Raw genomic sequence first — 25,535 nt, 5'->3', positions numbered from 1 at the left:
AGCACTTGCCGCCTTCCTGGATGGACACCACCAAGAGGAGCCATTGTTAGGAGTTTCTTCAACCTGCCCCAGGAATGGGGGTCTTCCCACAGCTGTCATCCTTCTCCTGTGATCTCGTGTGCCGGTTGACACAAGAATGGGAGAAGAGCCTGCCAGATCAGGCCAATGGCCCCTCTAGTCCAGTAGCCTCTTCTCCCAGTGGCCAACTGGATGCCTGTGGGAAACCGGCGAGCTGAACAGGAGCCCCAGACCCTCTCTTCCCCTAGGGGTTCCACCAACTGGGATGCAGAAGCATAGCTGCCGGACTGTGGAGGCAGAGCAGAGCCATCCTGGCCAGGAGCCTTCAAATGGACATGAACTTGCCCAAAGCCACCCAAGTTGGAGGCCACCACTGCCTCCTGGAGGAACCAGTTCCATAGTTTAAATATGTGCTGTGTGAAGAAGGACTTTCTTATATTTCCTGAATTTCCCAAATTCAGTTCCACTGCATGCCCACAAGCTCTAGTGCAATGAGAGAAGGGGTAACATGGATCCATTCTCCATGCCGTGCAAAATTTTACCAACTTCTACCACGTCTCTTCTCACTCACTTGTTCTCTAAACTAAAAAGTCCCAAATGCTGCAACCCAGCAGCTGCAGGAAAGCATGAGGAGAGGCTGACCAGGGGCCTGGGTGCCTCCGCGTCCTGAATCAGCGCTTGGAGGCCAAAGTTTTGAGGCAGTTAAAACACTTCAGACACACTCTCCAAATGCAAAAATACTGTATTTGAAAAACAATTTTAAATTACATAAAGCTCTGGTCAGTGCTGGAACTCAAGCAGAGTTGGGGGAGGGTATTTTATAACACTAGACAGATTCCAGGGCAACAGGCTCCTGACTTGGCCCTCTGCACCCCTGCAAACCAATTCTGGGACTGCATCAGAATCCAAATAAGCTCCTGAGTGAAATGGGGGCAGATCAGGCAGTAATACTTCCTCGAGGGCAACAAAACAAGCTTTCCTGCTTCAGACTCCATCTTTGGTTTGGCGTCGAATCAACTCTGCATAGATGCCACCCTTCCGTAGTAGATCCGTGTGTGTCCCGGACTGGAAGGAGAGAAACAGGGAGATCAGGAAACAAGAGCAGCACTTTCCAGTCCCCCAAAGTCAACAGAAGTGCCAAGAGCGGCATAGATCCAACACAAGCACCATTCTCCTACAAAGAATAAGAGGAGCTGAGATTGGCCCCTTCTATCGTGTCCTCTAGCATGGAAGTCAAGAGGTTTTTGTTACACCAAGCATTTAGTGCATTTTAATCTTGCCCGTTCTGCCTCTTGTTTCATTATGACCTGTTTTAATCCTCACCTATTTAATTGTAGTAATATTTAAATTGCTGTAAAATGCCTTCAGGCAGAAAAGTGGTCTATAAATGTTTCTAAAAATGAACCGGGACTCCAGCATGAAATTGCTGTTTTAGAATTTATTAGCAAATTTTATTCTATTTCTTTAGGGCTCAATCAGTTTCCACTCCCAATAGGTGTTGCTTTGGTACAGCAAACTTGAGAAAGATCTGCAGGTCTGAAGGCTTGTTCTGTTGTTTTGTATACACCTGAATGTTGAACAAAACTGTCACAGAACTTCCGTACACCTTGCCCTTCACTTTTGGCAAACATTGTTATTCTCGATAACTATGTATGTGTACCTACAGCAGCACACACTCACACTTAGCAGGGACAGGAAAGGCCTCTCTCAACGGCCTGAGTTGCTGCCAGTCAAAGGAGACCACAGTGGGACAGATGGCGCAGTGCCTGCTTAAAGTGCAGGTGCCAGAAGGGGGCAGCAAACTAACAAAGTGGGTTTCCCAGGAAGGGGATGGGGCCAGACTTCAGCTTCGAGGTCTGCTGAGAGGTGAGCAACTGCAGTCCTCCTCCATCTGGCAGCATAAAGCTTGAAGTGCACACTGTGGAAGGAGCTGCACACCCGGCTACAGAGTTTCATACTGTGTGCCACTTGTTTAGGCTGGTGTTGAGTGAAGGTGAAGAAGTTTGCATTCTGCTATTAACATCCTGCAGCAAAATTACTGCAGAATTACTGGTAAGATATTTAGCTATTAACCTTTGTAAGCCCAGAGAAATCAGTGGGTTTAGGAATGCCCAGCTGCATTGGTCTGGGGCCCAAGGATGCTGAAATCCACAAGTGCCCCCAAATCCAGCTCCCATTAGCAGGCCCCACTTTGTTCTTTCCCAAGCTGGGAGAGGCCCCAAGTCAAGGCTGCCTGCTGCCTTCCTCCCCTGCTGCCTCACCTCAGCCACGTGACCCTTTGACAGCACCACAATGAGGTCTGCATCCTTCACCGTGCTGAGACGATGGGCAATGACCAGCACGGTGCGGCCAGACACTGCCCGGTCCAGGGCTTCTTGCACCACGTGCTCCGACTCCGCATCCAGGGCGCTTGTGGCCTCATCCAAGATCAGCACTTTGGGGTTCTTGATGAGGGCCCGGGCAATGGCCACTCGCTGCTTCTGCCCGCCAGACAAGGTCACCCCACGCTCACCTGGGATGGGAGAGAGAACGCAGAGGGGAGAGATGAAGGGGAAGCAGACAGACAGTACAACCAAGCGTGTCCTCTTGATGTGGCCCCTCCGTTTCCCTCTCCACAGCCCACTCCCCTGGAGTTGACACACCACAGGAGAGGGAGGGGGGCATGCAGAAGTGCCCTTTTCCATCCCATAGGAGGTTGTAGCATCATGGGAAAACCTCGTAGCCAAGGCCTGAATCTGGCAAATCTGGCACCAAGTGACACCAAATCTGGCAGCCAGAAATCTACAGAGATGAAAATAATTGCCACAAAATAGCCCCAGAATGTGTTGCCCCGAGGATGCCACTTCCAATACCTCTACCTTGTCTTCTAGAGGTGTTCGTGAACCCACTTAGAGCAGGAACCAGTCATTTAGCTGAACTTAAAAAAACCAAAACCATGGAATAAAGCACAACAAAATCTGCCTTGTGCCAAGGCTGGAGGGGAACTGCAGCCTGAATTCAGAAAAAAAGATGTGAGGAGGAGTAGGAGGAGTCTGTGGAACAACCAGGAGAGGTTGCCAGGTTTAAGAGAATGCAAATCAGGTCTCTTGCCCCACTCCACAAACATTTTCTCAAAACCTTAATGTCCACCCTATGGCGGAAGCTGGCAAGTAGATCCGTCAATCAGGGAGAGTAGAGTTTTTTCAAAATGCCATCAGTTTAAGAGCCAGACAGGAACTGCCTATGGGTTAGACAGGTACCTGGGATTAGAGAGAGGGACTTTCTGTCTGGGTGGGTGGAAAGGTGTCTCTGGCTATTTGAATAGACTCAGAAAGGTCAGTCTGTCAGAGTGAATGGGCTCCCAGATACAGATAGGGATTGTCTGTGGGCAGAGAAGGTTCTGTCTAGCAAGGGGAAGGTGAGGATTCCCGAAGGGGCTGGGAGTCTTTTCCAGGTAATGTAAGACAACGGCTGTCATACAAATAATTTAACTGTCCAGTGACAGATTTGAAGCATGAAATTATGGAAGATCTTAAATATATTTGTAAAAAGTGTTTGTTTGAAACAAAGTGTTGTGCCTTTCAGAAAAGTAACCACAAAGCTAGGACCTTACTGAGTGTAAACCAATAAAAGTTCTAGTTTTGTTCTGAGAGTGTCTAATCTTTACTTAGCTCCTTTGAGTGAGGATTAAGTGGTCACAGACTCCCCTTTTCCTAATTATAGTAGGTTTCTACCACAAACTGTTGGCTTAATAGCTCTGCTGTGGGAAGGCAGGGAGAGATTTGTCTAGCGACACACCTCTAGTCGCAGTCACGTTACCCAGCCTGCCACCCACCCCACCCCTTGCTTTGACTCACCCACAACAGTGTTGTAGCCGTCTGGGAAGCTGCGGATGAATTCATCCGCATTGGCGAGGCGAGCAGCGGCGTAGATCTCAGCATCCGATGCGCAAGGCTTGCCGAAGCGGATGTTCTCCATTATGCTTGTGCTGAACAGCACAGGCTCCTGGGGCAGGAGGAGGAGAAGGAGGAGTGAGGCCTTAAGATGCAGGGAGAAGCTTGAGCCCAAGGAAAACATCTCCCACAACTGCTGCTGTTGTTGCCTCAGCAAAAACACCAGCAGCTCCTACCTCTCCCTAGAAGTTCTTCCAGTGAGATAATTCATGTTCTTACTCCAGCCCAAGACATCTTCTTTAAGACCACCAGTACTGCCTTGCTGCAGCAGGCTGGTGGTGGATGTGGCCAGCTACTCCCATGTCTCCCATGACCACCAGTTGGTTTGGAGAGCCCCTAAGCAGACTGCACAGCAGAGGCAGCCAGCCCACCACATGCTGGTAGCTGCTGCTGAGCAGGGAGGTCCCATTCCCACAGTAGCCCCACAGCTTTCAATACTTCTTCTTGTTGTTTTAATACTGTTTTATTATCCATACTATGTTTTATATTCCATTTCTGCATCCTGGTATTCTCTGAATGCACAATTTCACTCTGGTATGTCTATAAATTCTGAAATGCAACGAATAAATAAATCTTCAGCTATCACAATCAGCAATCAAAGAAAAACCTGTCCTATGAAAAAGAAACCAACCCTTTAAAAAAAAGATCTAGGTTGGTGGCCATCACACCAGCCAGTGACACTCAATTCCATACGTTAATTCCATGCCACTTAAAGAAAGAATCTCTTTCTTATGGTTCTCTGCTAATCAGGTTCACTGTTCTAGTGGTTTGGGGGGGGGGGGAGCTACTTCCTCTCTCCCCGTGATCTGTGACTGCATGCAGAATCCCCTTCTGTTTGCCCTCTTTTTTCATCTTAGGAAAATACTCCACTGCTTTCAGTCTTCTGCAGGCGATTTCCCTACTCCACTCCACTCTTCAGCCACCAGCACCTCCACTCCACCAACGTTTCTCACCTGGTTAATGAAGCCAATGATTTCCCCACGGAGCCAGGTGGGATCAAGAGTGCAGATATCACGGCCATCCAGAAAGATTGCGCCCTCCGTGGGCTCATAGAACCGCTCCAAAAGGGCTGCCACAGTAGACTTCCCTGGGCAGAAGAAAGAGAAGTCACCAAATGCTCCTTCCCCAGGCCATGCAGAGCGTGTGCCACACACACACACACACACACACACAGCTTTGCTGGCACTTTGGTTGCCAGATGGTACTTGAGGGCAGGAATAGGAAGGCTGCCATGAGACCAGGATCTGGCACTATTCAGTCAGGACCAGCAGAAGAGGTTAGCAAGGTGTTTGGCCATTACTCAACTGAAACAGCACATGGTGAACGAGCTGTCAAGTCTTCATGAAACACAGGGCACAGATGGGCCCATCTGGGAATGTGAAATTCAACCAAGTGTGGAGTTTAGCAAAGGAGCAATCCAATGAACAAATCAAAGGTGGGCAATGTGCGAGGAGAAAGCATCTCACAAGAGGAACTGGAAAGGAGCCTTAGAGGCACTTTGGAAAGGAGTCGTGATGATGCTGTGACCAAATGGCTAGTTCCATCTTAGGTGAAATTAAGAGCTCAGTGATCAAGATCTCGGGAGAAGACCAAGAGACACAGACACACTCTACCACTCCAGCAGGCGGGGAAGTCCAAATGTGGTAAAGCCTTTGCTGACCTGGCCCTGCTGAGGGAAGAGAGAGAGACTCTTACCTCCTCCAGACGGCCCCACAATAGCCACTGTCTTGTTAGCAGGGATGGTGAGGGAGAAGTTTTGCAGGACCTTGGCGCCTAGCCGGGTGGGATAGCTGGGAACAGAAGAAAAAGATCAGGCCTTGAGGTGGATCAACCCTATGGTTAGCCCAGAGACTGGCTGATCCCACTGGCATTCAAGGACACAAAGAGATGAGGGGAGGGTTGGCACAGGAGCCAATCCCAGAGGAGGGAGGCTTCACCAGGGCAAGCGAGCGGGACCCTTGAGGTGGTGGAGCAGGGAGAAAGGAGAGCGGGGGGGGGGGGGGCTGTGCACAGGAAGGGCTGAGCATATTGCAGGAGCGGATGATCACATCTCACCACTACAGTGCCTCATATCTGGCAAAGGAGTTTGCTCCCTGAGAATCTTTTGCTAAATGAAAAATATTAGCAAGTTGCTTGCTTGTGTGGCTGCAGAGTTATAACATCTGAACAATGCCTGGTAAGCTTCAGAAGGGATTTTTTGAGTGACTGGGAGAGTCTGAGGAATCAGGCCAAAGGGGGCCCATCTACTCTAGCATCCTGTTCTCATAGTGGCCAACCAGAGGCGTGTGAGGAACACTCAAGCAGGACCTCTCCCCTCCTGTGGCTTCCAGCACCTGGGATTCAGAAGAACTCTGCCTCCAACCACTGAGCTTTTTCAAAATAAACAAAATGCCTGGAATGACAAGTGAAAAACAAGTCTGTCTGTATACTATAGATTTTGTGCTGTCTTTTTCCAGCCCTGTGCACAAGAGCACATCCGCTCCTGATAGGTCAGCTGACCCACCTCCTACAGCCGGGTCTCACCTGAAGGAGACATCATGGAACTCAATGCGCCCGCTCAGCATGCTGCAGGCAAGCTGCTCTTTCTCACAGACCGCGGTCTCTGGTGGAAAAGTCATGTATTCAAACACGCGGGCCCCAGCGCTCATCCCCCGCACCACCTGGAGGAGAACAACAGCCACAAGTTGTGAGGAGAAGGTTTTTCGGGGAACCCAGGCCCCTCCATGCTCAGCTGCCAGGAGCAGGGCGGCTTTGGCCACATCCACATGAACTACTCCACCACCTTTCACAAAGCCTGGGCGCATTTTAGCTTGTGTCCAGTTATTGGGGGGAAGGAGGAGACCCGCGTATGCCCTCCACACCCTGCAGCCTCCCCCCACGTACCTGCCCAAACAGGATGGACATGCTGGCCAGGGACCTAGAGGAACACAATTAGGGAGTTTGTCAGGGCAAAGGACGGAACACATGGCGGGGGGGGATGGGGAGTCTCTGACCAGCCACTGGGGCACATGGGAGGCCTGCTAGGGCCTTACCTTTGCACAGTCTGCGAGGACACCAAGAAGGACATGAGGTCGCCCGGTGTCATCTCCTCCCCAGCCAGGAGGGTGCCGCCTACAAAGATGGTACCTAGCACAATACCTGGGGGAGAAAACAAGATGGCAGCAGGTGGAGGTGGTGGGGCGGTTCAGGCAGCCTTTGCCCACTTGGTGCTCCCCAGATATTTTGAAGTACAAATCCCATCAGTCCGAGCTATCTGGAGGGCACCAGGTTGGCAAAAGCTGTGTTAGGGAAACTTGTGAAAAGGAGGGAGGAGGGGGGAGGGAGTGCATTTTTATTGAGTGGGCAACTGCGTGTTCTCAGAACATATGAGGTTTAAAGTGCATTTGCTTCAGCAACCAGCCTGCTGTCCCAGAAAGGGCAGAGCAACGGAGAGAATCGCTGCGTCACAGTGACGTCACAGCCCAAAGATTCATCAGTGCCCCCCCCCCCAAGCACCACTCACAGTTCAGGGCCACGTTGGAGAGCCCCTGGAAGAAGGCAATGCCCAGCCCCAGCTTCATGTTGAGGTGACTAGCTTGATCCACCTCTGCTCCATACTGCCTGCAAGGGACAGAGAAAGCAGCTCAGGCCAGCAGTTTCGGAGAAGACTGGAAGACCTGCATAGTGCCAGCAGAAGAGGACCGAAGTGGGGAGAGGACCTCCAAGTTATGGGATGGCTCTCACACAGAAGGAAAGGGAGCAACCAGCTGATCTGCACTCCCCACCTTGGGGTGGGAGTAGGGAGGACTACCAACATATTGGGTTCCCCTCAGGGGTTTTGAGGGAGCTGGCCACTTCCAGTCCAGGAGAGGGGGGACTCACTGGAGCTCTTTGGGTTCCATGGCAAAGGCCCGCACCGTCCGGACGTTGCCCAAAGCCTCATTGGCCACTGCTGTAGCCTTGGCCACCTGCGGTCAAGAAAGAAGCAGAAGTTACTGCGGGGGTCAGCAAGTTCCAGGAGCAAACCTGGAGGCTCCTGGCTTGGCTAACTCTGGGAATCAGTTCCAGTCAGATGCACTGTAAGGAAAAGACACTTTACAAAGGAATGTTTTTTAAAAATGGGAGGGAGGGAGGGAAAGGCAGGAGCTACTCCAGAAAGGAACCCATGAGAATGTGGGGCAGGCAGGGTGATTTGCTGACATGGGGAGATCAGAACTCTCTCGTTCGCAAATAACCGCCATAGCTCCAGTCTGCCACTCTGAGGGGGCGGACAGCACACAAAAGCAGCTCATTCACCTAGAATAATTGGCTGAATCCAGCAAAAAAGAAGCAACGACATAGAATTCTAGAAAGTCGTGATGGAGAATAAAGGAGCTCAGTCACAGACCAGAAAGTATTGGGGGGGGGGGGACTTGCGGGGGTTTTCAATGGCCAGGGTGGGGCTTCAGTACCCACACTGCACACTGGCAGAGCCTCTCTTACCTGTTCTTGGGCTTTGCGTGAAAGCCTGCGCAGAGAGCCACCAATGTAGGCCCCGGCCCCCACCAAAATGGGCATCACCACCACCAGCATTCCCGTCAGCTTGGGTGAGATCAAGTAGAGAGTCACAAAGCAGCCCACAGTCTGGGTGAGGCTGCGCAAGCCCTAAGGAGCGGGGGGGGGGGGGAGAGAAGAAGAGAGAAACATGCCATTAAGGAAAGAGCCCTTGGCCCCACACCAGACTCACCTCCCCACGGAAAACATCTCATGCACTGTTAAGTCCCAGTCCCCCCCCCCAAACCCTGTCCCGGGAAATCCAAGCCCAGCTTTGAACCAGCCCAGTCCCCACACCTGAGAGATGACAAGCTTGAAGGAGGACTTGAACTCCTGGATGTCCGTGGTCAGGCGATTCACCAGCTGCCCCGTCTGGTTGGCATCAAAGAAGGCCACCTCCTGCCTTAGGGAAGAGGGCTGCAAGTCACTCCACTCCTCTTATTTTGAAGAGCACAAGCCCCTGGACGCATCTCAAGTTCCACCCTTCTCTCTCTCTTTCACCCCCCCCCCCACCCGGCACCCCACAGCAACCCTTCCCCCCCCCCCAGGCCAGTTACCTGAGGAAGGAAGAAAAAAGCTGCTTGCGCATCCTATTGGCCACCTTCTCCCCAATCCAGGAGAGAAGCAGGATATACCCAAAGGTCATCAACCCCTGAAAAATTGTAGAGAGGCACAACGTCACTTGAGCGCAAAACCAAGGCAAATGATTTTAACACACTATAGCTGCTAGTGTTTAAAGAGCTAAACGACTCAGGCCCCAATTATCTGAAAGACAGCCGACTTCCCTACTGACCCTTCTGGGTGCAGAGATCCAGAGAGGGATCCCCCACCCTCAGAGGATTGAGGGGGCTGGCCAGGGGGAGAATGCCTTCTTTGTGACAGCCCCTAAACTGTGAAACTACGTTCCCACAGAGGTGGGTCTGGTACCTTCATCATACAGCTTCTGGCAAATGCTGAAGACACACCTCTTTACCCTGGATTTTGACACTTGAGGTGAATATTCTTAGAACCCACCTCCTTTGGTGATTGTAAAATGTTTTAAAGTGTTTTAATGTGTTTTATGTTACAACCTGCCCTGGGACATTAGGGTGAAGGGTGAGAGAATGAATAAATGAAATTAAACAGCTTGCCCGGTGCCAGACTATCTGTGTTGTGTCTATGGGTGTTTCTTGTGAATGGTTCTCTGCCCTTTGACTTGGCAATGCCAAGTCAAAATTAACATACATCTAAGTTCTAATTATCACTACCTGCACCTTTTGCATCTCACTGTCACTCAGCTCTTACCTTTTAATTTATCCCTTACCTTAAAAACCTGCTAAGATTTCGCTTCTTGCATGTAAAGAAGAGGGCTTGAGTCCATGAAAACCTATGCACAATGTGCTAGTCTCTAAGGTGCCACAAGACTCCTGGTTGTTTATATGCACATCAGTCCCCTCATCTCCTCCCCACACAAATCCACCCTGAGGACCCCAAATGCACTTGAGCTTGGGGCCAAACAGCCGCTTCCCAGAAAGATCCTCTGTAGTACCCACCTGGAGGCCATAGACGCTCAACAGGCGCAGGGCAGGTCGACGCGCCACACGGAGATAATCGGCCACACGCATGTGCTGTGCTACCACATTCACCATCTTGCCCAACAGCAGTGGGATCTGGATGTTGAGCATTGCGGCTCCCAAGGCAAACTGAAGGCAGGGAAAGCAAGGTGAGGAAAGTCAGCTGGACTCAGAAATGTCACACTACACAATTTGTGCCTGTAGTTATTTCACCCTCTAGTCCAAACTGTCAGGCTGGGGTTTTCTGCTCCTTCCCACATTACACACCTTTCTTTGGGCTTCGTTTCCTTCTGACTTTGTCAGCCTTTGCACACGTGTGCTTGTTGGTCTGGGCAGGTGTGCACACCCTCAAAAATTTGACCACACCCTTCCCCATCATTTGCACAGGACACAACTGGCCACCCCCCCCAATCAATGGGAGAAGAGGAAGGGGCTCTCACCAAGACTGCTGCGATCAGTGCCAGCAGCTGTGGGCGCAGGAACTTCCAGAATATGGCCCAGTTAAAGTCTGGCTCCTTCTCCACAGGTGGGGGGACACACACCACCTCAATCCTTTGGACCTCCTGGCAGAAGGCCCGCCTGAAGCCCGCCCCCAGTCCCAACAAGGCTGGCCCTGCCAAGAAGGCAGCCACCCGGCCCAGTGGGAGGAGGCTGCGGGGCAAGAGCAGCAGCATGGCTGGGAATGGCTTGGCCAAGCGGCTGGGAGCCCGCAGGAAGCATGAGAACCTGGCATGGCTGCCCGAGTACCTGCAAGGAGAGGAGGAAAAGAAAGCCAATCATCTCAATTCAGGTCAATGGCTGAAGAAGACACTGCTAGGTAGGGCTTTTGACTGACAAGAGCAGTTTGCTTCCAAAGACCGTAAGATCCCCTGAATGCCACAGAGATCAGAAAAATGTAATCCTAATCACTCCACAAGTTATTTTTATTCCCAGGTGAGAAAATGAAGCTGAGGGGTCATTGGCACAACTCACCCCAAGACCCTTAGGGAATCCCTCACTTAGGGGCCTAGCTGAGTCCACCAAACCGGGGACTACAAGGGCAGGGAAAGTCAGACTGGTTCACAAAGGCCTTTGGGCTGGATGTAGGAACCCCGGATGCAACCCCCTCATTCAGCCTCAGTGAAGCTTCTTTCTGCCTCTCATTTGTTAACTGGAAGTAACAGCAGCTGCAGGTCCATTCATCAGGAAGCCGATCTCACAGAAAAAGCCTCCTGCTGAACCAGATTGTCTTTGCTCAGGAAACAAGTTTCTCTGCAGAAGCCTGCCTGCAGCATGTCCTTTTCTCTGCTTTGGGAGCCTGCAACTGGACCAGGAGGGCATAGTTAGGCCTAGACGGCCTCTAGCCAGGAAGACTCCAGATGGGAAGCTCTCCTCCATTTGCCACCCAGAGATCTTAGGTGGAAGCAAAGGCTAAATATTCAACCAGGGGACAAGTATCTCTCTAATCCACCAGGCTTTTTCAGGAAGCCTCTCTGGAAGAAGGGGGGGGGTGTTGGTGTGTTGTGATTTCTTTAGCTTCGTGTTCATTGCAATTCTCTTTTAAATGTTTTTACACGTCTGAAATTGTGAATAGCTCTTGCACCTGCCAAGGGCCTCTGGGAGGAGCTAATGGGGAAGGTGGAGGGCTCTGCAAGGCGCTTGGCTGGGGACTGCGAGGCTGCTTGGCGGAGAGGGGCCGCTTGCCGTCTCCCCGCCCACGGGCCGGGCGCCCTCGGTCCCCGGGGGGGGGGCAGCCGGGCTCCCCAGGCAAGCAGCGGCGCGGGAGGCCGAGGCGGCGCCGGAGGAAGGCACCCAGCCCCCCCCCCCCGGCGGCTCCGGCTCGGCGCTCCCGGCCTGCCCCGCGCGGGCGACGGTTACCTGGCAACGAGCAAGGCCCGGCAGAGCCCTCTCTCGGCCGCCCGCCCCGGGGCCCGCCAGCAGCAGCAGTAGGACGCGCCGCCGCGGCCCCCGGAGAGCCGCCCCGGCCGCGGGAGCTGCAGTAGCAGCCGCGCCAACATGGCGGGAGCCGGCGCCGACCGCCGCGTCCCCGTCCGCCCTCTCCTCACAGGAGCCCCAGCGCGGCCGCCATCTTGGAACCGCCGCCAACGACGCCGGCCCACAATGCCCCGCGCGCGAGAGAGGGGGCGGGGCTGGCGCGGGGGGCGGGGCCAGGGGAGTCGCGCGGCGCGTCCCGCCTCCTGCCCCGGGAAGCGAGGGCGGCGGCGCCGCTGGAGAGAGAGCCATGCCCGCCCGCCCCGGCCCAGGCCCGCCCGGGAGGAGCCGACGCCGACGCCCCGACGCCGCCGCCTTTGCTCCGGCGCGCCCCCAGCTGCCCTCCCGCTGAGCCCTGGCAGGCGGCCCGCGCCAGCCCCGGAAGAGCCTCCTCGGGCCGCACGCAGAGATGGCAGCACGAGCAGCCCAGCCCGGCCCGGGAGGAGCCCCCGCCGCTGCCGCGGAGCCCTAGGGCGGAGAAGGCCCGAGGAAGCCAGGTCAGGCCCCTCTCCCAGGCCAAGCCGGCCGCCTCCCCCCGGTCTTGGAGGGTTCAGCCCGGAGGGGAGGCGAGCAGGCCGGCCGGGGCCTCCAGGATGGGGGGGGGGGTTCTGGGAGCGGAGCGTGGCCCGGGGGGCTGCTGTGCCAAGAGAGCCTCTGGGCAGAGCCAGAGTACGTCCTGCCTTCCCCTTGCCATGGAGGAGAGGGGGTGGGCTGTGAGGCCTAGTGGGGCTGCAGAGGGCCTGCCAGTCACTCACTCCCCCCCCCCCGGCTCCTTAAGACTCACCCGGGTGGCGTCCTGCCAGCTGCACAGCATGTTTACCCGTCCTGGGTTGTTTATGAATTTGCTGCCCTGGGTATTTTTAGCTCGCCTGGTGACTCCCCCCCCCCCCGCCCTGCCTCCATATGGTGGGATAGGGGAGAAGCCCGTCCCCAGTGCAGAGGAGAGCCCACCCCCCTCTCTGCCCCCTTTGGGCCGGCGGGGGGCCGAATCCTGGTCCCGCCTGCTTCTCCTCCCTGGTTCTGAGCCTCTCAGCCGCTGTCGGGATCCGGTCCTCCCTCTGCCCTGAGTGTCTCCTGGGTGACTCAGGGCTCTTCTTGCAAGGCAAGCAGGAAAGGGCTGATTTTCCTGCCGGACATCAAGACTGGCGGATCCCCCAAGCAGATCTCTCTTGGGCAGCGGTAAAGGCAGGGTGTGGGGGGAGGCAGGGAGCCCGGAGAGGGTGGGACGGCTGTCACTTTCTTGCCAGTAAGTGGGGGTGCTGGAGCTCTCTTGGCTGGGGGGGGGGGCAGAGGGGTGACAGGAGCCAGAACTCGGCATTCTTCAATCTGATGCCCTCTAGATGCTTTGGGTGGCAACTCTGACCCAGCCAGTACAATCTTGTGGCCGCACGGCGCCAGGTCTGTGGCAGCTTGGAGCAGGCAGGGCTGGGCCTGGGGCCCAAGAGTCTGTCCTGGTCCAAGAGGGCTTCCTGAGGTGTGGGAGGGGTGCTCCTGGAGGAGGGGGCAAGCAGAGTCTCTTGGGGGACACACACTTGTGTTTATCTCTGCTTGAGCTTCTTGCTCTGTCCTAACCCTGAAGCTGAGCTCTCTCTTCTCCCTCCTTTGTCCAGTGGGGGGGGGAGGGGGCACCTGCCCTGCTGGAGCTTCACCTGGAGCAGCCCAGGTGTGCCGGCTGGGGCTGGTGGGAGTTGTAGCGCAAAGCAGCTGGGAGGCGCCAGGTTGTCAGAGGGTGGCCTTGGGATGGCTGGGAAGTGACTCAGCGTGTGGCAGGAAATGGAGCAAGGCAGATGGACAGGATCCAGGGCATTCCTGGCCTCTGCAGGTGGCTGGGTGTGGAGCGTGTGAGAGGGAATGGGTCTTCCTCGGGGAGGGCTGGATCCAGGGCCTGGCAGCCGGAGCGCACTCAGCAGTGCTTGTTTGGAAGTGCCTTAAAAGGAGTGAGCCGGGTTTTGCCCAGGCAAGCCTCTGCATGGAAGGAAAGCTAGATATTGGTCTGGAGTTGCGAAGAAGGACTTCACAGCGCTCAGGCAGACCCAGGGAAATTCCTGGCCTCCTTTCTCCTGTCTTTTGCAAAAAGTAAACAAGGGAATGCCAGGCCCAGCGGAGCCCAAGAGATCAAGTTACTCTCCCCACCCCTATCTCACCTGAAAAGTCAGGACCTATTTCTCAAGCCCTCACCAGACATGGTTTACTGTCCTTGTTTTCTTTGTTAATGTTCAAGCCCTGCAGCGTGAGAATATGAGAGATGCTTCTCACCTTAGCAGGCTGCCCAAGAGACCGCCTCTCCGCCCGGCTTTCTCATCCCTTTTCTCCCTGTGCTTGCCAAACACCCAGCCTGGCCGAACAAGGACAGCGATTCACACAGCCCAGGCCCCAACCCGCCTCCTTCCCTAGGGACCCTCTTGGGCCCTGGGGTCAGCAGAGGGGGCCTGGTTGGTTGTTCTTCTGGCCTCAGAGGCTCAGGGTAGCAGGTGCCCCAGGAAAGGGTCTTCTCTGTGGCAGCCCCTGAGCTGCAGGACTCCTTTGCCCTGTACAGCTTCTGGAGGATGCTGAGACGCACCTCTTTCACCCTGACCTTTGACACTTGAAGTGTATAGATTTAGGATCCACCATATCTCTCTGATGGCAAGTTCTTTAACTGTTTTCAATATTGTCTATTAACGCTGCAACCCTGGGACCTTGGGCTGAAGGACGGGAAGTAAATAAACCCTTCTCTCTCTTTCCTGTCAGCTGGCAAAACCCTCCTCCCCCAGGACTCTTCCTTCTGAAGCCCAGGCCAGCCGGGTGCCTCTTTCTTGGGGAGACCTGCTCCCTTGTTTCCGCTGCTCCTTTCTCCCTCTTGGCTGTGTCATCCCCAGTTCTCAGGTTCCCCCCTTTCCTTACCACCCAGAGCCACAGTGGGAGCTGCTAGGGAGAGGAAGGCACGGCATTCTCCTTCCTTGGCATGGCTGCTTTGGCGGGGGGGGTTGGACTAGATGACCCTGGTCCAACTAGGGTCCCTTCCGCCTCTACTGCTCTATGGTTCTTTGAATTTTTGTATCTGCATTTTTAGATCTTATTTTGATTTATGTGGAAATTGTTTCAATTTCATTGTGTACTTTTTGATGTGTGTTACTCATTTATAACTTTTGTAATGTTTGTGATTCTGTAAATCTTGGCATGTTGCTTTAACTATGGAAAAGTGGCATACAAACGAAATGAGGGAGAGGAGGCGAAACGGGCCCAAAGTCCCCCCCCCCGCCTTCTACTGATGGTTACCTAAAAACCTCCTTGTTCCTCTTCCCAAAATCAACCAACTGGTCAGCACCCAGTTTCCCCTCCTGGGACCCCCTGCCCCTTCAGCCAAGTCTCCCCACTCTCCCTGACCACAGCCCCAATCCTGGCTAGTGGAGAGTGGTCCCTGGCGACCCCCGGCTGGAATGGGGGGCTGCCCCTCCCCAGGTGTCCTGGAGCCTGCGCTTGTGACTCAGGAGGCCGGTCGCTGCCTCTCAGCCCAACCTACTGGATGAAATGGGGAGGCAGAGAACTCTGCACGTGACCTGGAGCTCCTTGGAGGGGGGAAAGTGGGATAGAAGTGCAACAGTAGTGATAATCTGCCCCCTTCTCCCTGTGTCCCAATCAGGGTCTGACGGGAGCCGGGCAGCTCAGCAAACCCCATGGAGCTCAGTGGGAGCCACTATGGCGATTACCATCGCCTCCCGGACTACGAAGAGGAAGACTCTCCCCCCGAGGATGAGAAGGAGCTGCTGGTGCACGTCACAGAGGGGCTGAAAGGTACCCCTCCCCAGGCCCTGGGAGGGCAGAGGGCAGCCGGGGGGGGGGGTCCTTTCAGCCAAGACCCCCTTCTCACTCTTTCCTCCTTTGCAGATTCCTGGCATCACATCAAGAACTTGGACAACTTCTTCACCAAAATATCCTTCCAGGTTCTTGGGCATCTTTCACTCAGGAAGGCCGCTCCGCAGAGCCGCTGGGCCAGAGGTGGCATGAATATGCTAGAAGGACTTCCCAGCAGCTAGGGAGCACCTCTGAGCATGAGCAAAGCGCATTTCCCTCCACATGTGGGGCTCAGCGGCCCCAGAAGGCATCTGGAATCCCAGGGGAAGGGGGTGCTATGTGCTGGCCCCTCTCTTTTCCAGGTGGCTGCAGGGGGGGGGGGTCTTCAAGGCAAGGCGTAGCAGAGCGGTTTTCCTTAACAGATCCTGCACATCTACCATTTCCACCAAAAGAACGGCTTTGCCTGCATGATGCTCTCGGACGTCTTTGAGCTGGTGTGAGTACCCAAAACTCCCCCTTCATGGCTGGGCCTGGGGGGAAGAGGAGGAGGGAGCTGGTGGGCATTTGGGGCAGGGCTGCTCCTGAGTGGGGAGCATCTGCCCACCCTCCTCTCTCTGCGCTCTGGGACCTGTCTTCATAGAGGTGGGAGGGGTCCCCCAGGGCCGTCTGGTCCAGCCCCCTGTAATGCAGGGCCTGTGGCTTAAGATGATCAAGCTCTGCTTAAAAACCTCCCCGGAAGGAGAGCCCACCAGGAAACAAGCCTGATCGTCTTCCACACAGCAGCCTTCAGCTATTTGGAGGGAGCCCCCGTATTCCCTCTCGGTCTTCTTGTCTCCAGGCTGCAGGGAGCATGGAGGTGCCTTTCCCCGTCCACAGTGGGGAGGCCCAGGGGTCTCCTCCGGGCAGGGCAGGGGGTGGGAGGGTCCCACCGGGGAACACATTGCATTGCAGGCAGGTTGGGCCAGATGCGCCCTGGGAGTCCTGCAGGCTGAGGGTGGGCCTGGGGGCAGAGGGGCCTCTCCTGACCCCACGTGGCTCCTCTCCCCCCAGGCAGTTCCTGTTTGTGGTCACCTTCACCACCTTCCTGTTCTGCTGCGTGGAGTACGACGTGCTCTTTGCCAACCGGCCTGTCAATCACACTCACCCCGGAGGGGGCGCCCTCCCCGAGAGGAACAAGGTGACGCTCCCTGATGCCATCCTGCCCATGCTGCAGTGCGCCCAGAGGTGAGTGGGAGAGAAGAGGCCCTCCTGCGGGGAAGGGGTCGGCCCCTTGAGGCCCTCGGGAGCCCCAAACCTCCTTTGCAGCTGGGGGGGGGGGAGAGGTCCAGTTAGATGCTGTGGAACTCCCTGCCTCTTGACTCCAGGCAAATGCCTTCGCAGTGTTCCTTTTGACACCTGCTGAAAACGTTCCTCTTTAGACAAGGTGGTGTGAGTTTTAATGATTTCACTCTTGTATGTTGTGTCCTTTTCTGGGTTTTATTATTTTATCTTTTTGTGAACTGCTTTGAGGGTTTTTGTTTTTATGATATATACATAGATACACAGCTGCCCCTGCATTGTAGGGGGTTGGACTAGATGGCCCTTGGGGGTCCCTTCCAACTTTATGGTTCTGTTCACCTGTATGTATGTATGCATACGTACACACACACACACACTCACAACCCTTAGCAAAGGGTCGGAGTTAATCCAGGTTTTTGAATCTGGAGCGACCTAGTGCAACCCAGCCTAGGTCGCTTGGAGGGGAGGAGTCCCTTAAGCTTTTCCCCAGCCTGGACCTCAGAGGATGCTGCTGCCCGTGCCTGCAGGGGAGAGAGTTGGTCTCGCACCCGGGTCCTGCTTGGGGTCTCCCTCCCGTTGTCCCCGGCTGACCCTCCCCTGGCCAGGCTGATGAGGGCCCTGGTGTCCCCCCTCTCCCCTCCCTCAGGATCCGTTCCAGCGGCTGGATCATCTTCCTGCTGGTGATGGCTGCCACCTTCTGGGTCTACCGCCTGGTGAAAGTCCTCTGCAGCCTCTTGGGCTACTGGGAGATCCGCACCTTCTACACCAAGGCCCTCAAGATCCCCGCGGTGAGTGAGTGAGGAGGAAGAAGAAAAATCAGAACTTTGTTATTTAGATGCCACCCTCAGCCAGCAAGCAGCCTCTAACGTTAAAAACCTCCCAGCACAGAGGGGGCGATGGGTGCAGCAAGGACCCCCCCCCCTTGTTCCTCAGGAGGCAGCCGGTGGGTCTGCTGAGCCCCCCTCTCCTTCATCCCCCCATTACCTCTGATGCCTCCTTTGGCTGCTCCCAGAGGCTGCTGACATCCCCCCCCCCACCAGATCACTCCTGCATGCCTGGGCCCCACGGCTTAAGGAGAATTTCATTGCAACAAGGGACGCCTGTCTTCCAAATAACAGCTGAATCCTTAAGGTCTGCCCTCCTGCCTGACTGAACAGGGCCATTCCTGTGAGGTGCACAGTTCCTAAGCACCTGGTGCTTGAGCGTCTCTGTGTTTCCTTGCTGCCGTAGGGGCAATGTTGTCAGTGGAATAAGGAGTCGGAGGCAGGACTTGAGGGGTGAAGGAGGGTTCCCCCCCCCCTCTTTGGGTCCTGATGGCCAGAGACCCAGTGAGCAGGTTGGGGTTCGCCAGGGACAGCGGCCTGACTTTGGGGAGGGTCCTCAGGAGCTGCAAAACTTTGGCTCCCAGCTTCTGGATTTCCTTCTGTAGGCTGATCTTGGGGGGGGGGTGAATGTCATTTTTGGCTCTCCCTTGAGGGAGGGAGGTTGGACTAAGTGGCCTCTATGGCCTTAAGCAGAGATCCTTTGTGAAGCAGGGGGGCCGGATCCTGCGGCAGCTGCCTGTTTAATTCTGAGCTGAGCAGGAGCGATGACTTCCTAAGCCCCACTTTAGCAAGCTGGAGTGCCTGTAGGGAGGTCTAGTCATCCATCGATTAATGTCTGCTTATAAAAATATTTGTGTCCTGCTGGGTCCTGAAAAGAATATATGTCTCCAGGGACAGAGAGGCTGGGGGCTGGGGGTCCTCTTCCTCCCCCCCCCCCCAAAAAAGCGCGTCCCTCACCCCCTCTCTTGCGCCCCCCGCAGGATGAGCTGTGCAACTGCAGCTGGCAGGAGGTGCAGGCGCGTCTGATCTCTCTGCAGCGGGAGCAGCCAATGTGCGTCCACAAGCGGGAGCTGAGCGAGCTGGACATCCACCACCGCGTCCTGCGCTTCAAGAACTACCTGGTGGCCATGGTGAACAAGGCCCTGCTGCCGGTCCGCTTCCGCCTGCCCCTGCTGGGCGAGGCCGTCTTCCTGACGCAGGGCCTCAAGTACAACCTGGAGCTGCTCTTCTTCTGGGGCCCGGGCTCCCTCTTCCAGGGCAAGTGGAGCCTGCAGCCCCAGTACAAGCGGGCGGGGGCCCGGCTGGAGCTGGCGCGGCGCCTGGGGCGAGGCATGGTGCTGCTGGGCCTGGCCAACCTGCTGCTCTGCCCCTTCATCCTGGTCTGGCAGGTGCTGTACGCCTTCTTCAGCTACACGGAGGCGCTCAAGAGGGAGCCGGGCAGCCTGGGCGCCCGCCGCTGGTCCCTCTTCGGCCGCCTCTACCTGCGCCACTTCAACGAGCTGGACCACGAGCTGCAGGCGCGCCTCAGCCGCGGCTACAAGCCCGCCTCCAAGTACATGAACTCCTTTGCCAGCCCCCTGCTGGCCCTGCTGGCCAGGAACGTCTGCTTCTTCGCCGGCTCCCTCCTGGCCGTCCTCATCGCCCTCACCGTCTACGACGAGGACGTCCTCACCGTCCAGCACATCCTCACCGCCATCACCCTCCTGGGGGTCATCGTCACCGTCGCCAGGTGGGTCAGGAGGGCGGGCGCATGGGGCCCTCCAGAGAGCCAGGGCCGGAAGACCAGCCTGATGCGGCCCTCCACCTCCTGCTGCTGAAGCCCGTCTCCCGTTCCCCTGGTCCCTGTGGCCAGCCCGGGAGTTTGAGCCCCTCGAGGTCTCAGGTGTGGGCTAGGCTTCAAGGGGAAACCCCAGTGAGTCTTCAGCTGTGATTCCTGAGATTGAAGCCCCGTAGTAGGCCTCCTACCCCTGGGGAGTCCTGACCAAGGCCGGCTCCAGGGAGGATCTCCAGTGTGCAGTTGCTGGGCTGGAGGTCTCCAGCAGACAGGCCTCTCTCCCGTTTGGCCTCCTCCGCCCTGCGGAATGGGGCACCTGGCCCTGACCCCTCATCAGGTCCCAGGTTCGTCTTGCGTTGAGCACAGGGGTGGTATTTCAGGGGTTGTAGTTGGCTACGTTTTATTCAGAAGAGACCCACTGAAATGGATGGACCACAGTTGCCTCTGTTCACTTCAGTGGGTCCGTTATAGTTTCAGTGGGTAACAGGATTTTGTAGAATGGTCAAGTCAGAAGGGACCCTCAAGGTCATCCGGCCCAACCTCCCGGCAGATTGCCTTCAAACCTCCACCTTCCACCGCACATCCACCAAGACAGCAAATGCTGGTGGCGAAGCGCTGGATTAAGTCATGGAGGGGTGCGGGAAGGCTCCTTTGGCCAGGTGCCCTGTGGGGCACCCCCCTCTTGATGTCCCCAATGTGTGGGCCAGTCCTCCTGGGTGCTGACGAGACCCCCCCTCCCCCTCCCGCAGGTCCTTCATCCCGGACGAGCACCTGGTGTGGTGCCCAGAGCAGCTGCTGCAGTGCGTCCTGGCGCACATTCACTACATGCCTGACCACTGGCAGGGCAATGCCCACAAGGCGGAGACGCGGGAGGAGCTGGCCCACCTCTTCCAGTACAAGGCGGTGAGTGGGCCGGGGGGGGGGGAGGTCTTTAGTTTCTGGAGGATTTGTAGCCTGCTGGTCACCCAGAAAGGCACTCAGAGCAGCTGACATGCAGTCAATCAGTCGCTGCTCTTAATATTTCTTTATATTGTGTCATTTTCATAGTCAAGGAATCAAGGCGACTTACACAGGTAGCGAAAGTGAAAGACATTAGGCAAAAAAGTTAGAGAGAAGCAGAAAGCCAGTTGTTAAAATATAATTTAATATAATGAAAACTAAGATTTGAAGGGTGTGCCAAGAGCACAGGCCTCAGCAATAGAGAGATGTCAGCGCCACTCCTTTCCCAAAGTCCCCTTGGAACCAGGAGGTCTCAGCTGTCAGAGGACGGCCAGAGAGGAGGGAGTCTGTCTGGCGTCCCCAGGCTTGGAGTTCCAGAGTTGCCTGGGAGCAGCCCCCACCAAGAAGGCCTCTCTGGGTGCCCAGCAAGGGTGGGAGGCAGTGCTGCCCGCAGGCTTACAGTGGGCAGTTGGGAAGAGGGACAGGGCAGCTTCTTTGCTCTCCTGGGATGGAGCCCCCTAGCGCAGCCCCTCTGCTCCCTCGCATCCCGCATGGCAGGGTGGCTTTTGGGGAGGGGAGACCTCTGGTGCTGACCCCCCCCCCCCCGTGTCCCCAGGTCTTCATCCTGGAGGAGCTGCTGAGCCCCATTGTGACCCCCTTCCTGCTCATCTTTGCCCTTCGCGCCAAAGCCCTGGACATTATCGACTTCTTCCGCAACTTCTCGGTGGAGGTGGTGGGGGTCGGGGACATCTGCTCCTTCGCCCAGCTGGACATCCGCAACCATGGCAACCCACAGGTATGGGGGGGGGGGAGCTGGAGGTGGCAATCCTCGGGGGGGGGGGGGAGAGATTTCAAGCGCTAAGGCCTGTTTGCCAGCAGCCGTGTGACCCTGTGCCTTCCCTGCCTCCAGGCAGTGGCCAGTTTGGGGACAGGCATTTCAGTTCGTTGTTTCTGGGTGGAGTTATTCTGAAGTGCTGCAGGGGGTTGGATGGAGCCCCCCCCCCATGAGAGGCAGTGTGGCATAGTGGTTAGAGCACCACGCTAGCACCTGAGAGAGTCCAGGGTTCCAATCCCCGCTTGGCCATGGAAGCTCACTGGGTGACCTTAGGCCAGTCCCCGCCTCTCAGCCTCACCTCCATCACAGGGTTGTTTAAGCCGGGGAGGGGGGACCATGTGTGCCCCCTCAGGTTCCTTGGAGAAAAAGGGGGGGGTAAATGCAATAAATAACACGATACCCACTGGCAAGCCTTGTCTCACACAGCAGCCCCATTTTACAGGCAGGGAAACAGAGGCTGGGAGTGTGACATGCCCAGGGCCAAGCAGAGGACTCCCGGGCTTCTCTGCTGCAGCCAAGCCCCCAGTTCTGCTGGACTCCCATTCCCCTCTTGGGCCCATTCTTATTCCCCTTACAAATATGTGTGAGCTGACATGAGGGGGTACATGGCTCAGTGGTTAGAGCAGGTGCCCCCTCCCCTGGGGCACACTCACCCTGCTGCCAGTCAGAGTCAGACCATCCTGAGCTAGAGGCCCACGAGCCCCCTCCCATCCTGCCGTTTCCAGCAACTGGCATCCAGAAATATTTGCTGCCTCCGGCCGTGGAGGGCAGAGCCGGGCCAAAGTGGCTGGTGGCCTTTGGTCCATGCGGGTTGGTGCCCCCCCTGCCTCCTGCGGGAGAAGGTCCTTCCTTTTCTTGCTCCTGAATCCCCCAACCACCCCCTTCCCTGCGTGTCCCCCCTGAGTCTTCCCTGCGCCCACGGCCTCCCTGACTTGCTTTCTCCCCCCCCCAACCCCCCAGTGGCTGTCCCAGGGCCGGACAGAGGCCTCCGTCTACCAGCAGGCAGAGAACGGCAAGACGGAGCTCTCCCTGGTCCACTTCGCCATCACCAACCCGCGCTGGCAGCCTCCCCCCGAGAGCTCCCTCTTCATCGGGCACCTCAAGGAGAAGGTGCAGCAGGATGCGGCCCACGCGCCCCCTGCCCAGCGCCTCTTGGCCGAGGCCCCCCTGGGCGCCTCCTTCCTGTCGGACGAGGGACCCTGCACCGTGGTGAGTCCTGGGGACGGGGGAGGGAGCCATCTCTGGGGTCCGGAGCCCCCTTTCCCCTCCGGGCGCGCCCTCTAACCGCCTCTCCCTCCCTGCAGCCGGAGGCCCTCCTGGCCAGTGTCCTGGCCCACCCTGTCCTGGCAGGGGGAAGTGGGGGTCTGGCGTCCCAGGCAGAGAGGCAGCGCTTTGGGCAGCTGGGCAGCGCAGCCGGTGCAGCCGCCAGCATCCTGGCCTCCCTCTCCTGCTCGCAGCTGCCCCGGCGGGGCGAGAACGCCGTCTACCAGAGCGACAGCACCCTCCCCGGAGACAGGTAGGCAGAGGGGAGGCTGGTCTGGGGCCTGGGCGCAAGGATGGCAGGTCAGGCCCAGGACTGCTTGGCCCCGGTGCTTGGACTCCCAGACAGGGAAGGAGGGAGCTGGTGGGGGGCTGGAAAGAGACCCTGGGGGGCCCATTCTCTGCCCACCTGTCTCTTGATTTCATCCTTGGGGGGCCCACTGAGTTTCCGATTTCTCTTTTCCTTTTCTCCCGCTTCTTTTCCTCTCCCTGTGCTTTTCTGTTTTCTCTCCAAAGTGGTTCCTTCTGCCGTCCGGAAAGGAGCCGCCTGGTCTTGGTGGGGAGGGCCCTGTGGCCTGGGCTGCAGAGGGGCTGGTGGAGGAGGGTGGGGGGCTGCCCCCTGCCCAATCCCAGCTTCTTTCAGCCAGTGTGCCAACGGGTCCCTGCCTTTCTGTGCCCTCCAGTGTCGCCCCCCCTGAGACGCGCCCAGGGCCCCTCAGCCGCTCAGTGCTGCTCTCTGAGTTTGCCTCGGCCGAGATGAGCCTGCACGCCATTTACATGCATGAGGTGAGTGGTTGGGGGTGGGGAGCAGCATTGTCTTCCTACACGGCAGGGGCTGGACTGGATGGCCCCTGGAGATCCCTTCCAGCTCTGTGCTTCCTCTGTCTCCTGGGTGGTGGGGCGGGGCCAGAGCATTCTTGGGTCTCACCTGTGTGGGATCCCTGGCGGAGGGGGCTTGGTCCTGGGTGAGATCCCCCAGGGATCCAGTATGCCCACTCTCACAGGCTGTGGCGCCCTCCTGACCTCCGTCTCTCCTCCAGCTTCACCAGCAGCAGCAGCACCAGACGTCGCCACACTCACCCTCGCAGCACCAGGCGCAAGCAGGTGAGCCTCTCCTCTGGGCCACTGGAAGAAGCGCAAGACTGCCGGGCTTCCTTCCCTTCCGGGGGGGTCTTCCCTGGGGGGGCGCTTCCCCCAAGATTCCTCCCTGCCGATGCTCCTGGCTGCAGAGCCAGGCAATGCCTCTGGGGGGGCCCTCAGTGGGGGCTGGAAAGAACATGTTGCGCAGCGTGGAGGAGGCTTGGTCTGCTCCAGGGCGAGAGCCGTTTCCTTGGCAAAGCAGCCATGGCCGAGTTGAGAGCCCCTGGGGGCTGGATCCCAATGGCCCGCCCCACTTGAAGGGCTGCCTGGCCCCTGCTTGCCTTTCCCTGCCCCAGGCGGGGGCTAGGGGGGTCGCTTGCCTGCCAGTGGCCCTCCCTGAGTGGCCGAGGTGCAAAACTGTCTCTGGGGCTCCTGGAGTGCAATATTCATTCACCTGCCCCTCCCCGGGGGGGGGGGGGGGGGAGCGAGGAAGAGGCAGAAAGACGTTGCTTTTCCTATATTGTAGTCTTATGTTTTAATACAAATCTCATGTGGGTCCCCTGCTCACTTCCTTCTCTGCCCGGCAGCTTCCCCCAGGCCCTCTTCACATGTGCGCAGCCAGGATCTAACCCTTGGGGGCTGGAAAGAGGAAGAAGAGGAGGAGGAGGAAGAGTCGTCTCAGGCACAGCAGCAGCAGCAGAGGGAGAAGAGCTAGCAGCCGCCATCGCCCTTCCCATCGCCCACCCTCCTCTGGACGTGAGTCTCCCTCCCCTCCTGCTCTCTGACCCACAGCCTCCCTCACCTGAACTCAAGGGGGACTGCAGAGCTCAGCCCCACGCTCCAAGGCCTCCTTGCCTGTCTCTGCATCCCCCCCCCCCATACATCCTGGAGGAATCAGCATCGAATTCTAGAGTGGCAGAGTTGGAAGGGGCCGCAAGGGTCATCTAGCCCAACCCCCTGCAGGGCCTGGACTCTTTGGCCCGTGACCCTGAGGTTCAGAGTCTCTTTCGTGCTCGGCCAGCAGAGCTCTGTCAGCTGAGGAGAGAGGAGGAGGCCAGGAGCCGGGGGGGCGGGGGCTCTGGCTGGCCCCTGTGGCTGCAGGAGCCTGGACGAGATGGGCCTGACCTCATGGCCCGTCCTACGTGCCTTGCATGAGGGTTGGGTACCTGGGGTCCAGCCCCCAACCTCCTAACCCTGCCTGTTTTGCCCCTGCAGGTGATGGCTGCCGGCGGTGACTTGCTGGACTCCTCCCCCCCCCCCCCCACCTCCCGGAGCGTGGCCAGCCAGAAGAGGAGCAGCGCAGGAGTGGGAATGCGCCTGATGCCCGCCCTTGGCTGGCCGTGGACTCTGATGGGAGGAGGGGACCCCCCCTCCTGGCTTTGGGTGTGTGCCCTCCGCGGGGGTGAATAAGCTATGGGCCGGATCAGGCCCTGCCCGGTGCTACTCATAGAGCTATAGGGTTCCTGATGTTGACGAGAGGATGGCTGGAGCCAAATGCCCCCCCCCTCTCCCTGCCTTCCTCTGCTGCTATATGACCTGTGCTGTGCCCCCACCCTTGCAAAGCCGCCCCCAGGGGCAGGGGGCTCCAGCTCAGGACCCTTTGGGGACAAATAAATGTTTACAGATGTGGCTAACGAGAGAGATTCACTTCCTATAGGCAGCAGAATCCTTTCTCCTCCTCTGGGGCAAGGGGGGGGATTTGAAGGAGGGGCCATGGGATTGGGGGGGCTGCTTCCCTCCCCCTTGAAAGCTCCAAGCGGCTCTTCAGGGAAGGCGGCAGGTAGC

The 25,535-nt window shown here is 57.1% G+C and overlaps 2 protein-coding genes and 1 long non-coding RNA gene across 4 annotated transcripts; 1 reads left to right on the top strand and 2 right to left on the bottom strand.

Annotated features, from left to right (window-relative positions):
• Positions 1 to 742: 742 nt before the first annotated feature.
• Positions 743 to 12,117, bottom strand: ABCB8 (ATP binding cassette subfamily B member 8). The gene is made up of 16 exons (XM_083406363.1): positions 11,873 to 12,117; positions 10,456 to 10,762; positions 9,995 to 10,144; positions 9,020 to 9,114; positions 8,760 to 8,865; positions 8,412 to 8,573; positions 7,812 to 7,897; positions 7,453 to 7,550; positions 6,983 to 7,088; positions 6,834 to 6,867; positions 6,474 to 6,610; positions 5,646 to 5,740; positions 4,904 to 5,037; positions 3,855 to 4,002; positions 2,280 to 2,530; positions 743 to 1,083 (listed from the first exon to the last, which is right to left on the bottom strand). The coding sequence occupies exons 1-16, from the start codon at positions 12,010 to 12,012 to the stop codon at positions 1,003 to 1,005; spliced, it is 2,130 nt and encodes a 709-aa protein (XP_083262489.1). The 5' UTR covers positions 12,013 to 12,117; the 3' UTR covers positions 743 to 1,002.
• On the bottom strand, positions 2,948 to 3,848 carry LOC310661141. The gene is made up of 2 exons (XR_014503773.1): positions 3,564 to 3,848; positions 2,948 to 3,528 (listed from the first exon to the last, which is right to left on the bottom strand). It is a non-coding gene; the product is annotated as an uncharacterized lncRNA (long non-coding RNA).
• Positions 12,118 to 12,187: 70 nt separating the features above from the next.
• Positions 12,188 to 25,379, top strand: LOC310660864 (autophagy-related protein 9A-like). 2 transcript variants are annotated; one of them, XM_083406280.1, is made up of 15 exons: positions 12,188 to 12,483; positions 15,609 to 15,760; positions 15,854 to 15,897; positions 16,192 to 16,256; positions 16,811 to 16,984; positions 17,685 to 17,826; positions 18,843 to 19,591; positions 20,386 to 20,539; positions 21,192 to 21,371; positions 22,371 to 22,619; positions 22,715 to 22,926; positions 23,354 to 23,456; positions 23,711 to 23,774; positions 24,338 to 24,506; positions 24,966 to 25,379. In XM_083406280.1, exons 2-14 carry the CDS (start codon positions 15,643 to 15,645, stop codon positions 24,463 to 24,465), a joined length of 2,382 nt encoding a protein of 793 aa, XP_083262406.1. In that variant the 5' UTR covers positions 12,188 to 12,483; positions 15,609 to 15,642; the 3' UTR covers positions 24,466 to 24,506; positions 24,966 to 25,379. The 2 variants fall into 2 exon arrangements, with proteins under 2 accessions (XP_083262406.1, XP_083262407.1); XM_083406281.1 differs by lacking the exon at positions 12,188 to 12,483 and adding an exon at positions 12,875 to 13,165.
• The last annotated feature ends 156 nt before the right edge of the window (positions 25,380 to 25,535 follow it).

This window comes from Podarcis tiliguerta (genome assembly GCF_965153285.1).
Source record: "Podarcis tiliguerta genome assembly, chromosome: 12".
Classification (NCBI taxonomy): Eukaryota; Metazoa; Chordata; class Lepidosauria; order Squamata; family Lacertidae; genus Podarcis; species Podarcis tiliguerta.
This window is presented reverse-complemented; position numbering and strand designations above follow the sequence as displayed.

What these genes read in the sequence shown, in the direction of transcription:
- ABCB8 (XM_083406363.1), bottom strand. Translation starts at nt 12,012, where the DNA reads ATGTTGGCGCGGCTGCTACTGCAGCTCCCGCGGCCGGGGCGGCTCTCC. An exon ending in CGGGCCTTGCTCGTTGCCAG is followed by an intron (nt 10,763 to 11,872) that starts GTAACCGTCGCC and finishes CTCTCCTTGCAG; the next exon opens with GTACTCGGGCAGCCATGCCA. An exon ending in CAAAGGGTCACGTGGCTGAG is followed by an intron (nt 1,084 to 2,279) that starts GTGAGGCAGCAG and finishes CTCTCCTTCCAG; the next exon opens with TCCGGGACACACACGGATCT.
- LOC310660864 (XM_083406280.1), top strand. Translation starts at nt 15,643, where the DNA reads ATGGAGCTCAGTGGGAGCCACTATGGCGATTACCATCGCCTCCCGGAC. An exon ending in TCGGACGTCTTTGAGCTGGT is followed by an intron (nt 16,257 to 16,810) that starts GTGAGTACCCAA and finishes CTCTCCCCCCAG; the next exon opens with GCAGTTCCTGTTTGTGGTCA. An exon ending in ACCTCTTCCAGTACAAGGCG is followed by an intron (nt 20,540 to 21,191) that starts GTGAGTGGGCCG and finishes CCGTGTCCCCAG; the next exon opens with GTCTTCATCCTGGAGGAGCT.